Consider the following 13,780-nt stretch of genomic DNA (forward strand, 5'->3'; position numbering starts at 1 on the left):
TATATATATATATATATATATATATATATATATATATATATATATAATACAATAGGTAACAACCATCCAACAAGCTGAGGGTAGCTAAAACAGTAAATTTTAAGATATATTAAAAAAAAAAAAACTAAGTTATACTATAGACGAATGACTTACCATCTCCCTTTTTAACAACAAAAACGTATAAATACTAGCTAGTACTAGTAGAAAACGGAAATCCGGTTGATAAATGTACTCAATTCGTATTTAATTAAGTCGCTGAACCTTTTCGAAAAAAAGACGAGAGAACAAAAAAGGTGGCAAGAAAATGAGAAGAATGGTGTGGTTGTAGTTACAGAATACTAAACGTTAAGTAGTAGCATTCAGCTTTAAGTATTCTGGTGAACAGCTGAAAGTTGAAACGTCGTTACATTTATTGGTGTCCCCTCACTTTTTTTTTTGCTTTATTACTTACTCTTCTTCTTCATTACGCAAAATGCTATTATTACATGTATATAGACAGGTGATGAAACTGAAACTACATATATAGAGTACTGAGAGAGACAGAGAATTCTGTGTGTGTGTGTTTTAATCTGTGTATATAGAGAGAAAAAGAAGTTTTCAATTTTATCGATTATGGCTTCGAAGTTGTTAATGATCACTGTCTTTGTTTTGGATCTGATTGCTTTTGCTTTGGCTGTTGCTGCTGAGCAGAGAAGGAGCACCGTAAGTACCTACGTTACTATTCTTCTTTTCATTTATAGAATCTTTGTCTGTTTAGATCAATTAGAGATATCATATATTACTTGCTTTTTGGTATTTGATTTGTTTAATTCTTGAGAATTTAATTGTGTTTTAAAATTTCTGTTTTTCTAGTAATATTATTTTGTAGCATTACTGGTTATGTGCAAAGATTTGATGATTTTCTTGAATTGGCAGAATTCCTCTGCTTGGCATTTACTTGAATGGCAGCATCTATGATATTACTCTTTTGAAAGTTATACCATTTTTTCTTCAATTAAGATTCTTAAAGGCATGTTTTTAATAGTTTTGACTTTATATGTAACTCCTAAGTTTGAAAGGGAACCTTGGGGTAAAGTTGTTGTCATGTGACCAGGAGGTTAAGGGTTCGAGTCGTGGAAACAGCCTCTTGCAGAAATGTAGGCTAAGGCTGTGTACAATAGGCCTTTGTAGTCCGAACCCTTCCCCGACCCGTGCATAGCGGCTGTGTACAATAGACCTTTGTGGTCCGAACTTGGTATACGGGCTGCGCTTTTCCTAAGTTTGAAAGGTGTTCTTATGTTAAGAAATTAGTGTCCAAACGCAAAAGTAGTAATATTTTGTTTTTGCTACTTTGAGAGAATGAGGCAAAAGTGAAAAAAACCCACTGGAGTACTGTTGCATATATGCTTCATTTTGATTAAAAAAGGTCTCTGTTTCATTGATAGGCCACGATCCAAACAGACAGTGAGCAGGTATATAGCTATTGTGTCTATGACTCTGACATTTCAACTGGATTTGGCGTTGGTGCTTTCTTATTCCTCATGGTTAGTCAAGTCCTTATAATAGTTGCGAGCAGTTGCTTCTGTTGTGGAAAGGCTTTGAGCCCTGGCGGTTCAAGGGGTTGTGCTGTTCTTCTATTCATCATATGCTGGTAAATATGATAACACGTTATCACATATCTTGATACTAGAATCTTCCTGTGAAATTTCTGGTTCCGCCACTGATCTAACTTATATTTCAGGGTTACATTTTTCATTGCCGAGGTATGCTTGTTGGCTGGTTCGGTTAGGAATGCTTACCACACCAAGTATAGATCATCGCTCTTGTTTAATGATAAGCCTGTATCTTGTGAGACGGTGAGAAAGGGAGTGTTTGCAGCTGGAGCAGCTTTCATATTCTTCACCAGCATAATCTCCCAGTTTTACTATGTGTCATACTCCAAGGCCAGGGGTAGCCCCGGGCCATATGGTGGAGAAGCCAGTGTGGGAATGGCAGCCTACAAATGAGAGCTATGGCGAGTTTCTGTACTAATGCAACTTTTCAAATTTTTAGTTGCAGTTTACTTCATACGATAGGAGTCTGGTTTTTTGTTGGAGAAAGTTTGTAATACCATAGTGTTCAAAAGGCTTGATTCTTTCCTGCTGCTGCAAAAGAGTTTACAATGTTTTTTTTTTGGTATGAATGTACATCATATAAACTTCTCCTTTGTGAGGTATGAAATTGATAGCGGGTATAATAGGAGTAGCTTTATTTGACTATAGGGGCGTCAGTAGTGGCAAATCAGCGGGTTGAGTTAAATTTGAACGGGTTAAAATTGATTGTGTCACTAGAGGGATCATGACCCAACCCGCCTAAATTTGGCTTAAGTCAAAATAGGTTAGGTTAAGGTAGGTCAAATAACAGGTCATAACCCAACCTACCCAATTATTACTCAAATCAAAGCAACTAATATATACACAACAAGTTACGCTTACTCAAACATATGTTTTCTTCATATTTTAGTAGCAGCAGAATTTTGGTCAAAATGTTAGTTTAGTGATTGCAGAAGCTTTATGTTTTTTCACATTTTTGCAATCCTTAATCTATAAAAAGTTCCAATGCAATGATTTATCAAACTCTTATTTTCTGATTGAAAAGTCGACTAAATTAAACTAGAATATAAGAGGTTTTAAATTTTGATACTAAAATCAACCTACCAGTACCAATTTCACAAAAATTTAAAGAAGCCTCTGAAATTACAGTTTTTTATTTATACGTCCAATTAATGTTTAACCAAGATGGTGTAGTTCATTTATCCATAAGAAAGTATAGAGGACATCCAGAAGCTACAATACAGCCATGGCACTCACTGAACTGATGGCATTTCGAAGGAATTTTTGTTACGGCTTTAAAAGTCATCAAGCGGATAAAAAAACAGGAAGATCACGGGTTAATAAACTGACCCGTTGAGTGACCCAAATTGACCCATTTAGGAGATGGGTCAGTTTGGATTACACTCCAATTTAACCAGATACGAAAATGTTATTGGCCCAACCCATTAAAGTTCGGGTGGATTGGGCAGGTTACACATTTATGGGTCAAATTTGGCACCTCTAGGGGCATGCCACAAAGCGAGGAGCTCGTTTAACCGGTATTCGCGCACTTAGACCTTGAAGGAGACATTTGTTTTTTCTTTCGGTGTTGAATATCCTCAGTAAGGGTCCCGACTAATCTGGAGGCATAAGGTCCAGCCCATTAAAGAGGTAAGAGCTCTGAAATCTCTAGTTAAGGGTGAAAGGATCCTAGCCATCCCACCACAAACTCTTGATAGTCGACAAGACATATTTTCTCTTAGGTTTTTCTCCCCTTATCTTTAATTCTCAAACTCTTATTACAGTGGTGGATCCAATCATGAGTTTATAGGTTTAGTTGAATCTACTATTTCAGGTAAGGTTAGATGTAATTTCAGAAATCACTCTTTCAACTTAAAACCCGCAATGTCCAACTTATAAATCTGTTTCTATCTTGATGCAAGACAACAATTTAACAACCCTTGTTCTTGGTTCCTCATCAATAGTATTTCTAGTATTAATTTCGATGTTGTTTTAAGGGATTGTGTCAATTTGTAAGTTTTCACACTAATCTCTATAGTGGCATTGACATAGTAAAAGAAGAATGAGCAAAATAGAGGCGTCATTAGAAGAAAATCCCTTTTACTGTTTTGCACGCTTTCATAAATTTGTTTGCACGCGCAAGAAACAAGCAACCTTCGATAAATCTATATTTGGTAAATCAATCAAAAAGCAACCAAATCTAAAGCATACTTGCTCTCTTCTACTCTACATCATTTTAATGAATTTGACTTTGACTTCTTACTAACAATTTTTATTTTTATTTTTTCGTTTAATTGATCTCCTTGTGAAACTGATACTATTGAGAGAGACCTCTATATACTAACCAACCCATTGCTGAAGCACGCCTGCAAATTACACTATGCTAATTAGGAATTTTTACATTCCTATACATTATATAAGACTATATTACCATCTCTACTCAAGTTTTACTATAATTACATTTTATATACTCAATTACCATTTATGTACATTTTAAGGAAATTAATGATAATAATTAGTGTCTTAAAGTTACTCTAACGTATCTTCCACTCCCCCACGTTTCTCTCTCCACATCCCACCCTCCTCCCCCACGTATCTTTCACCCATCCACGATTCCACGTATATATAGTTTTCATCAATTAGCCACGTTACTGTCCCCACTCTCTTTTTCTTTATGCGGAGGAATTTTTTTCATTCCCAATTCATAATTCTAATCAGTTTTCTCTTTCAGATTTTCTCCCCACCCCTCTTTCTCTCTCATTTTCAGTTCGCTCCTGCTCTTTCTCTCTCTCTAGCAAAATAGTCGAGTTCTTTTTCAGATTTTCTTGCTACGTTTCATCTGTATCTTCCTCTTCCACAAAATAATACTGTTGAACAATCCACATCCGGGTCTATCTTTTGTAGTCTTTTTCTTTTCGATTCAGCGCTCGTCGAAGCCGATTCCGACTTTGACATTAGAGGATCCTTTTATTTTCTGGTCGTTGGTGAATATATATATATTTGATTCATTCCTGGTACTTGAGTTTAGTGTCTTACTTGAGTTTGATAATTGTTGAAGTTATACTGCTTTTGGCATTTTGGCGAATTTTGTTACATAAAGTTGTACTGGTTGAATTAAACTTGTGGTTCATGTATTACCCAATGGTAAATGTTAGTTGTGCTGCTTTGCTTTATGAAGAAAAGCTGGGTTACATCCCGTTCGAAGAAAAATAAAATATTGAGTGGTTATTTCTTTTATTCTTGTCACTTCTAATGACTTCCAAAGGGAGGAGGAATGATGTATATGTTGTGTATAACTATATATACTTTGTATAATCATGTATAACCATGTATATTTGTGTGTATTCTCATAGTTATACATAATTATACACAAGTATACAAGATTATATATAATTATACAATATAGATAATTGTAAAAAATATTTGGATTTCTTGCCTTCAGATAATGTGTATTATTATATATTTGTGTATAATTAACGTATGACTATGTATAACAACGTATATAAGGTGTTTAATAATGTAAAATTTTATTTTTTCCAGTGAAATAAGAATTTCCCTTACAAAACTTTGAATTTTTCAAAAATAAAATAAAATTATAGACTTTAAGGATGAATATATTTTTTACTTCAACTTCTTGATATTGTGAATTTTAGGAAATACTATACAGAGGGAAGTAAAAAATAAATAAGAATGAAAATGGAATAAAGGAAAAGATAAAAATGAAAGAAAAAAGCGAAATCTGGTGTGAAAAGATTGGAAAAGAAAAAAGTAATCAAAAAGAGTAAAAGCTTGACGAAGTACGATGTGATTTATGGGTAAACAGTTGACGAAGTTCGATGAAATTTGTGAGTTTAACTTGTTTTCAGAAAATTGATTAATGTTTGTGGGTCACCGGATGAAAACTGTATTTGTGGGTTAGGCGGGTGAAAAGTACTTCCTCTAACTGTATTTTCATGTAAATTTCCCTGAAATAATGTATGAAAATTGTAGATAAGCTGTATAATATATAATTAGTTGTTTTTACTATGTATAAATCAGATACAAAATATACAAAAGACATATTATATAAATTTTGTATTTAAGTTATATGTTATTGTAGTTGTATTTAACTGGGTAGAAATAATGTGTGAAAGTTGTAGATAAATTATATAATATATAATTAGTTATATGAGAGTTGTTTTTACTATGTATAAATCAGATACAAAATATACAAAAGACATATGGTATAAATTTTATATAAAATTTGCATTTAAGTTGTATGTTATTATAGTTGTATTTAATTTTGGACCACGTGTACCGTGCCAAATGCCAAAACATCCAAAAGGAAGAAGGGGCAAATTAAAGAGGAAATGCAGAAGAAAGAAAGAGAAGTGGTGACGTTGCAAAGCTAAACATCACAAGATGTCTAATCCATTTCCCCTTCACTCAAACTACTGCTTACTTAATTAATAAAGCGCCCAAATTCAGAAAAAAAAAAAAAAGATACGCCCTACAAACAAGCAACACTCCTTATGTTCAATCTATTTTCATGAGGTTTGTTATTTTTACTTCTTTATGTTTCCAGAGTGTTTGAAATTTTCTTGCAAATGAATAAGACAAGAATTAATTTGTTGGTCTTTTACCGATTGAATATGATTCTGCATTTGTATTGTATATGTGCCCTTCATTTTAGCTTAGAGCATTCTAAACTTTGGTCCTCTGGGTGCAACTGGAAAAAAAGAAAAGATATTGCCAATGATGCTATTTTTAGATGCTTGTGCATGTTTAGCTTTGTAAGGTGCAATTTCAATGTTGAAAAAGAAAACTGAAGTAAGTTTTGGCCAAAGATACTTTTAACCTTTTCTGTACACTTTGGCTCCCTTGTGATTCGGTGCTGTCTTCCACTCCCCATATTGACCTATTATATATATTATATATAAGTTTTAGCTTTTAAGGTGGAATGTATATATTTTATAAATAAAACTTGTATAGGTAGGGTAATTTACTAAATACGAACATTTAGGATAATAAAGTTTTCAATAGTGTATAGAAATGAAAAAATCCCTATCAATTATATCACGGCCAAGAGTTTTAACTTTTAATTATTATGACTTATGATGAAGCAAAGAGTTGGTCTACTTTTAGAGATAACGAAAAGCTCGGCCTCAAACTTGTTAATGCTAAATTAAAACTCTTTTTTTAATTAAAATATTGCCAAACTTATACTCCTTTGTCTCATTTATTTGTCTTAATTTGACACATAGTTTAAGAATATAAAAGAAAATATTTGAATCTTGTGACTTTTAACTAAAGTTGTATATAACTATAAGATATGGAAATTACCCTTTGAATCTTACAACTCTTAAATATGCAATCACAACCAACTCTTAAATAAAATGAAAATGTTGGAACAAAAAACTTACTCTAGTATATATAGAAATATGGTATTTATTCTATATATAACACAAAAAAGTAAGTCATATATTGAAAGAGATGGAGTAACTAAATGTGAAATACCCTATGTACCTTTCCTCTTCTTCCAATCGCCATATGATGCCAACTTCAATAACCAAACTAAGACTTCTTAAACTGAAATTAAATACCCTTTTTAAAACCAATCATCATCTAATTATGCAGATAAGCCTAATTAGGATTTGAAGTTTATGAGTTTTGGATTATAAATTTTTTAAGTTACTGAATGCTAAAATACTAATTTATACATATTCAATGAATTTCTTAAGACAGATGCATAATTTGGACCAAAACTAGTGGGTTTGGCCGAACTCTTAGCCTATACTCTTCCTCCGCCCCTAGTCTAATGCATGCCTTACTTTTTTCTTATGGAACTAAAACTTCTAATATTTGAACATTATTGTATAGAAAGGTAGTATTCATTACTTACTAATCACAAAAGCAAGTGGCTAGCGAGGTAAACGAACCTCCATCACTTAACAAGTAAGTAAGATTGGGTTGGCTTCTACAGAAATGCAAGAGTCATGCCTTTTTATGTCAACAAAAACGTGCTCGCATGCAAACGCAACTGACTTTTGCTGTCCCTTTAGTGTGAGAAAAATGAACTCTCTTGTGTTGTTGAAAAAGAAGGCTTCAATTAAATGTCAGCATCCATGTTTCTTGTCCTCTTTATCAAATAAACCTAAGCTCCAATTAAGCCTTTTCATTGTAATATTGCTTTGAACCATCTCGTACGAGCACAAAAAATGGAATATGTCGAATCAATTAGCAATATTCAATCCACTATGTCGATTGATAGACCGTTAAAGAAGCTCAAAATCCCATCATCAGAACACAAAGACCTTAGAGCTGCAACTTATGATCCAAAACAGTCTACTTACACTGCCCATAATTCAAGATTTAGTTTTCCTTTTGCCCTTGATGATCAACTTCCTATGCAATCACCTGTTCAGAACCAAACTATGATTTCTTTTGCACCTCAAAATTGCTCTCTATACCCGTGCCATCTTGCGCTAGTTCAGTGTCGGAACACTTACAATTATGGCACTGTTTCCACAACCCCTAAGTGGTACAGGGGAGTTAGACAACGCCACTGGGGAAAATGGGTAGCGGAGATTCGTCTTCCACGAAAAAGAACTAGACTCTGGCTAGGCACGTTTGACAGTGCTGAAGAAGCCGCTTTTGCTTATGATGTTGAGGCCTTTAGGCTCCGAGGATCAAATGCGCGGCTTAATTTCCCGCATCTGTTCCTTAGTGACCCGTCCGTTAACAACATAGTCGAAACTAATTCAGCAGCAGCCTCAAGCACTTCACTCTCAAATAATAGTTACCAAGTCCAACACAAAAATAAACGGTATATCAAACAATGTCAGAAAGAAGACATGACACCTTCAGACGGGGGACAGAGTACCTCTGTTTTAGACAGTAATATACTACAAGTAAATAGTGATTATCAGGCTTCTACTGACGCAATGCAATTAAAGGAAAGACTATTTGATAGTATATCAGATAAAGGGTGGATAGATATACTTCAATCTGGTTCCTCTATTGGCAGTCCATTTGGGAACAACATTTCTACTGATGATAATTTGCAGTAGCAGGAGTGTGATTTCACCATCGATCCAGGCTTCGCGGACGATCTTTTAAGCGCCACTATTGACCCTGGAATAGGTGACAACTCCCAAGGACGGCTTTAGGGCGAGGTTCAACTGAACCTATATCAGCTCGAATTATGTACACATATGCAAAAAGAATACAGACTGTGTCAGCAGAATACTTAGCTTTTACATGATTCATGGTTTTTCAGGCATGCAAAGTTATTTACTGTAATGTTTAGTTTAAAAAATGTGTATACGGACTGAGTCAAGATGTGGTCAAGGATTTTTCTGTAGTTGCTATTGTCTTATTGATCTGTTCATTCCAGCCCATTCCAGAAGTCTATACTTGTTATTTGATATTTCCATTTTCCTCTGAAATTTTGATTAATTCTGTAGTACTAGCTGATTCTTTAACTCAGTACATGGTAAATATTAACCCACACCAAATCAATAGTACGCTATGGGATCATTTGATTCACCACATTAACAAAAATTATCCCAAAAATAAAATCTAGCTTAAAGAAATTCAATGTTGGGTTGGTTTGTACAATAAAACAAATCAACGCATAATTCAATACAATGTTTAGTTGGCTTTATTAAACTCCACATTGTTAATACCAGCATACAGCAGTGAGTCAGAAATTTGAGATATATTAACCTATGTCAAAGGAATTCAATAGTTTATATACATACAAAGGAAATTGTGTTTACCCTTTTTGCTCAGTGCAATTCAAATTGTTTTGGTTAAGTTTCTTACGTCTATAGTTATTTTTAATTTGTTTTATATTAGTTTAGGTTCACATGTAAACGTTGGATCTTTGTCTTATCAAAACCATTGTTTTAGACTCGTATAAACTTTGCTAACTGATAGTTGTTTCTAACGTGTATATAAGAAAATTTATATAAGGTAAAACTCTTAATTGATTTTGAAGGACTAAATATAAGAATTTTCTATCTAATTCAATAAGGAAAAGTTAAATAAGCAAATTTTTAACTGATTTTAGATGATTGAGTTAACAATTTGAGGATGTATGATGGGCATGCATCAAACTTATCCAGGAGTGCTGTTATGAAAGAAGGAAAATTGACGTCTATGAAAAGCTACAATTATCACATTTTCATGAAAACTTTGATGTCTATTGCATTCAATATGCCTTGCCTAATAGATATGGAAACTCATCATAGAGATGAATTTCTAGTGTAAGGATTTGTTTTCTAACAATATTGAGGAAAGACAACCTAGCTTTCATGGAGAGTAATATTCGCTTAACCTTAAACAAGCTAGAGAATATTTTTACTCTTGATTTTTTTGATGTAATGGAACATCTTCTAGTTCACCTTGCGTGAGAGTACGACTTGAAGAGCCAATTCAATGTAAATGGATGATTTCCTCAGAGCTTTAGATTATCCTCAAGAAACTTCCCATGCGCTTTCTCCCACCAAGATATATAATTGGTGGATAAAAGCTTCTTCACAGGATCTCCCGTTGGGGGAAAAGTCGCATGTGACATAGACCGATACAGTGTGCAAATCCTCCAAAATTTGAGTCCTTCATCTAGAGGGGCACTACGGATATCATTCTCCAAAAAGGGGATGTTTTGGTAAAATCTAAATTGACGACCAAACCGATGCGGACTATATGGCGCGACGTCCCAACAGTAGCATTTGTTTGGGCCCTAACAAATCCTGTGAAGGCCTCTGTAGCATTTTCTCTTTCAACATTTAGTGCATTGTTTTTATTTTGATCACAGACATAGTTGTAACTAATAACACTTTGCGCATAAAAACCATATAAATTAGAAAAGAACAATAATCTTTTTATATATGTATGATCGTTTTTTAGCTATCGTGGACATGGTTGGTCCAAAGAGCTGAGAAGCGTTGGGTGTATTTAGAATTTAGTTGCCGATTGGAATTAGGAGCCACCACGTAAGTAAATAAAAAAAGGGGGATTAATTATGTAAACCCATTGGAAATAGTTATTATATTTTTTTCAAATAACTTTTTCTTCCCATAGAATTGTGACATTCCTAGAATAGGTTTTTATATACTTTTCCTTACATAGAAATCATAACCTATTAATTCAGGAACTGTATTGTAGCAATTTCCCAGCCACGCCCATGACGAGAGCTAAAGTAACAATTGTTGCGGAAGCCAAATGTATATAGTGTGAATGATCATAATTACTATACCAAAAATTATGACAGCCACCAAATAATAAATAAGACAATAAAGCAACAATAAAAGGAACACCAGAATTTACGAGGTTCGGCCAATTTTGCCTACTTCCTCGGACACAACCAATATTTTATTTCACTCCAAAAATACAAGTGAAATAATAGTAAAGAGAGAAGATATAAATGTCTTACGAAGATAAGAAGGCAAATGAGAGGTGTATCTAAATCCTAAACATTAAGCATCCTTTTATAGGGAAAATTTCCCAAACAAAAGTGTCAACCACCGATATGGGATATTTGACAATTTCAACAAATCTCCACCTTGGCAAAATTCCACATCTTCAATTTTCTCTCAATAACAAATTTTGGTTGTGTCTTCATCTTCAATCTTCAGTGTTCAACAATGTTGATCAAATCCAAACAATGTTGAAACTTGACCGCAGTCACCACCTTTGTCAGCATATCAGCAGGATTCTCTGTAGTATGAATTTTCTTCACCGTGACTCCACCTTCTTCTATGATTTCTCGTACGAAATGATACCGAACATCAATGTGTTTCGTCCTTGCATGATAAACTTGGTTCTTCGCTAATTGAATAGCACTTTGACTATCACAAAAAATTGTGATACTTTTTTGTCCAATACCAAGCTCTTTTAGCAATCCCTGAAGCCAAATTGCCTCATTCACAGCCTTTGTAATAGCCATGTACTCTGCCTCTGTCGTAGACTAAGCAACTGTTGACTGCAAAGTAGACTTCCAACTAACTGGTGCCCTTGCAAAAGTAAACACATAACTAGTAATTGATCTTCGTTTGTCTAGATCACCCGCAAAATTTGAATCACAATATCCAACTACAGATTGATTGCCTTCCTGCTCAAAAACTAACCCAACATCTACAATATTATGAATATACCGTAGAATCCACTTCACAGCTTGCCAATGCTCCTTTCCTGGATTATGCATATATCTGCTAATAACTCCAACAACTTGTGAAATGTCAGGTCTCGTACAAACCATTGCATACATCAAGCTACCAACAACATTTGCGTATGGTACCTTTGACATATACTCTCGTTCAGTTTCATCTTTTGGCAACATAGTAGTACTTAGCTTAAAATGGGGAGCAAGTGGAGTACTAACTAGCTTAGTCTTTTCATTTATGCCAAAACGTTGTAGTACTCTTTTCAAAAACTCTTTCTGAGATAAACAGAGTTTCTTTGAACATCTATCTCTTATTATCTCTATGCCAAGAATTTTCTTTGCCTCACCCAGATCCTCATCTTGAACCCCTTCTTCAGTTGAATCTTCAACTTATCAATTTTCTTCGAATTCTTGGAAGCTATCAATATATCATCAACATATAGGAGAAGATATATAAAGGAATCATCTTTACGCTTGCGCAAATACACACAATGATCGTACTTGCTTCTCTTGTACCCTTGCCGCAACATAACTTGTCAAATCGTTTGTACCATTGTCTAGAAGATTGTTTCAATCCGTACAATGATTTTTCAAATTTACACACCATATTTTCCTTTCCAACAACTTTGAATCCTTCTGGCTGAGTCATATAGATTTCCTCCTCAAAGTTTCCATGTAAAACTAGTTCCAAATCCAACTGTGCTACCAAAGCCAACATAATTCTAATGGAGGAATGTTTTACAACTGGAGAAAATACTTTATTGTAATCAATTCCCTCCTTTTGAGCATATCCTTTGGTCACCAATCTTACTTTGTAGCGAGCATTTTCTTGGTTAGGAAATGCTTCTTTCTTTGCAAATACCCATTTACACCCAATTGCTTTCTTTCCCTTCGGGAGATTGGCCAATCTCCATGTATGATTCTGATGAAGGGACTGTATTTCATCATTCATGGCAATTCTCCACTTATCTTCTTCTAAACTTTGGACAGCGTCTTTATAAGTGGTAGGAACATCATCAGCTACAATTGAGGCGGCAAAAGCAACCGTCTCTATAAGACGAACAGGTTATGTTATTGTCCTTTTTGGCCTGCTGGTTGACATTGATTCAAGTTGTTGTGAGGTTCCTGAGTTGGAATCTCCCTCTCTACTGGCTCTTCTTCCATAGGATAATCTTCATTTGTTTCCTCCTCTGCTTCTTGTGTAGGAAAAATAAATTTTCCCTCAAACTCCACCTGCTTAGAAGCACCCTCATTTTGTTTGGTATCTTCTGTTACCTTATTTACCATAGCAGATTCATCAAAAGTAACATCCCTGCTGAATATTACTTTCTTTGTCATAGGACACCATAAGCGATATCCTTTGACTCCAGAAGTAATCCCCATAAAAATAGCCTTCGTTGCTCTTGGATCCAATTTTGACTATGTCACATGATAATATGCAGTTGAGCCAAATACGTGCAAAGAGTCATAATCTACAGTAGGCTTTCCATACCATTTTTCAAATGGTGTCTTGCCATCAATAATAGCAGATGGTAAGCGATTAGTGAGGTGGCATGCATATGTAATTGCTTCAGCCCAAAATTCTTTGTCCAAGCCAGCATTGGACAACATGCACCATACCTTCTCTAGCAATGTCCGGTTCATACGTTCTGCCACTCCATTCTGTTGTGGTGTATGTCTGCCAGTGAAGTGTCGGACGATGCCATCATTTTCACTGACCTTATTGAAATGATCATTTTTGTATTCACCTCCATTGTCTGTGCGGATACACTTGATCCTCCTGCCTCTTTGATTCTCCACCATCGTCTTCCATTTGAGAAAAATTCCCAACACTTCATTTTTTCTCTTCATTGTATACACCCACACTCTTAGGGAAAAATCATCAACAAAGGTTACAAAATAGTGCTTCTCACCCAATGAAGATTTTTTGGAAGGACCCCAAACATCAGAGTGTACATAATCCAAAATGTCTTTAGTATTATGGATCGTTGTACCAAATTTAACCCTTGTCTATTTCCCTTTGACACAATGCTCGCAAAACTCCAAGTTGCAAGCTTTTACT

At 34.6% G+C, this 13,780-nt stretch overlaps 2 protein-coding genes across 2 annotated transcripts; both read left to right on the forward strand.

Annotated features, from left to right (window-relative positions):
- Positions 1 to 234: 234 nt before the first annotated feature.
- LOC104214286 (uncharacterized) lies at positions 235 to 2,131 on the forward strand. The gene is made up of 3 exons (XM_009763938.2): positions 235 to 702; positions 1,425 to 1,630; positions 1,721 to 2,131. The coding sequence occupies exons 1-3, from the start codon at positions 613 to 615 to the stop codon at positions 1,983 to 1,985; spliced, it is 561 nt and encodes a 186-aa protein (XP_009762240.1). The 5' UTR covers positions 235 to 612; the 3' UTR covers positions 1,986 to 2,131.
- Positions 2,132 to 7,768: 5,637 nt separating this feature from the next.
- Positions 7,769 to 8,620, forward strand: LOC104214287 (ethylene-responsive transcription factor ERF054-like). Its single transcript, XM_009763939.1, has one exon. The coding sequence runs from the start codon at positions 7,769 to 7,771 to the stop codon at positions 8,618 to 8,620; it is 852 nt and encodes a 283-aa protein (XP_009762241.1).
- The last annotated feature ends 5,160 nt before the right edge of the window (positions 8,621 to 13,780 follow it).

This window comes from Nicotiana sylvestris, chromosome 6 (genome assembly GCF_000393655.2).
Source record: "Nicotiana sylvestris chromosome 6, ASM39365v2, whole genome shotgun sequence".
NCBI lineage: Eukaryota > Viridiplantae > Streptophyta > Magnoliopsida > Solanales > Solanaceae > Nicotiana > Nicotiana sylvestris.

What these genes read in the sequence shown, in the direction of transcription:
- LOC104214286 (XM_009763938.2), top strand. Translation starts at nt 613, where the DNA reads ATGGCTTCGAAGTTGTTAATGATCACTGTCTTTGTTTTGGATCTGATT. An exon ending in CTGAGCAGAGAAGGAGCACC is followed by an intron (nt 703 to 1,424) that starts GTAAGTACCTAC and finishes TTTCATTGATAG; the next exon opens with GCCACGATCCAAACAGACAG. An exon ending in CTTCTATTCATCATATGCTG is followed by an intron (nt 1,631 to 1,720) that starts GTAAATATGATA and finishes CTTATATTTCAG; the next exon opens with GGTTACATTTTTCATTGCCG.
- LOC104214287 (XM_009763939.1), top strand. Translation starts at nt 7,769, where the DNA reads ATGGAATATGTCGAATCAATTAGCAATATTCAATCCACTATGTCGATT.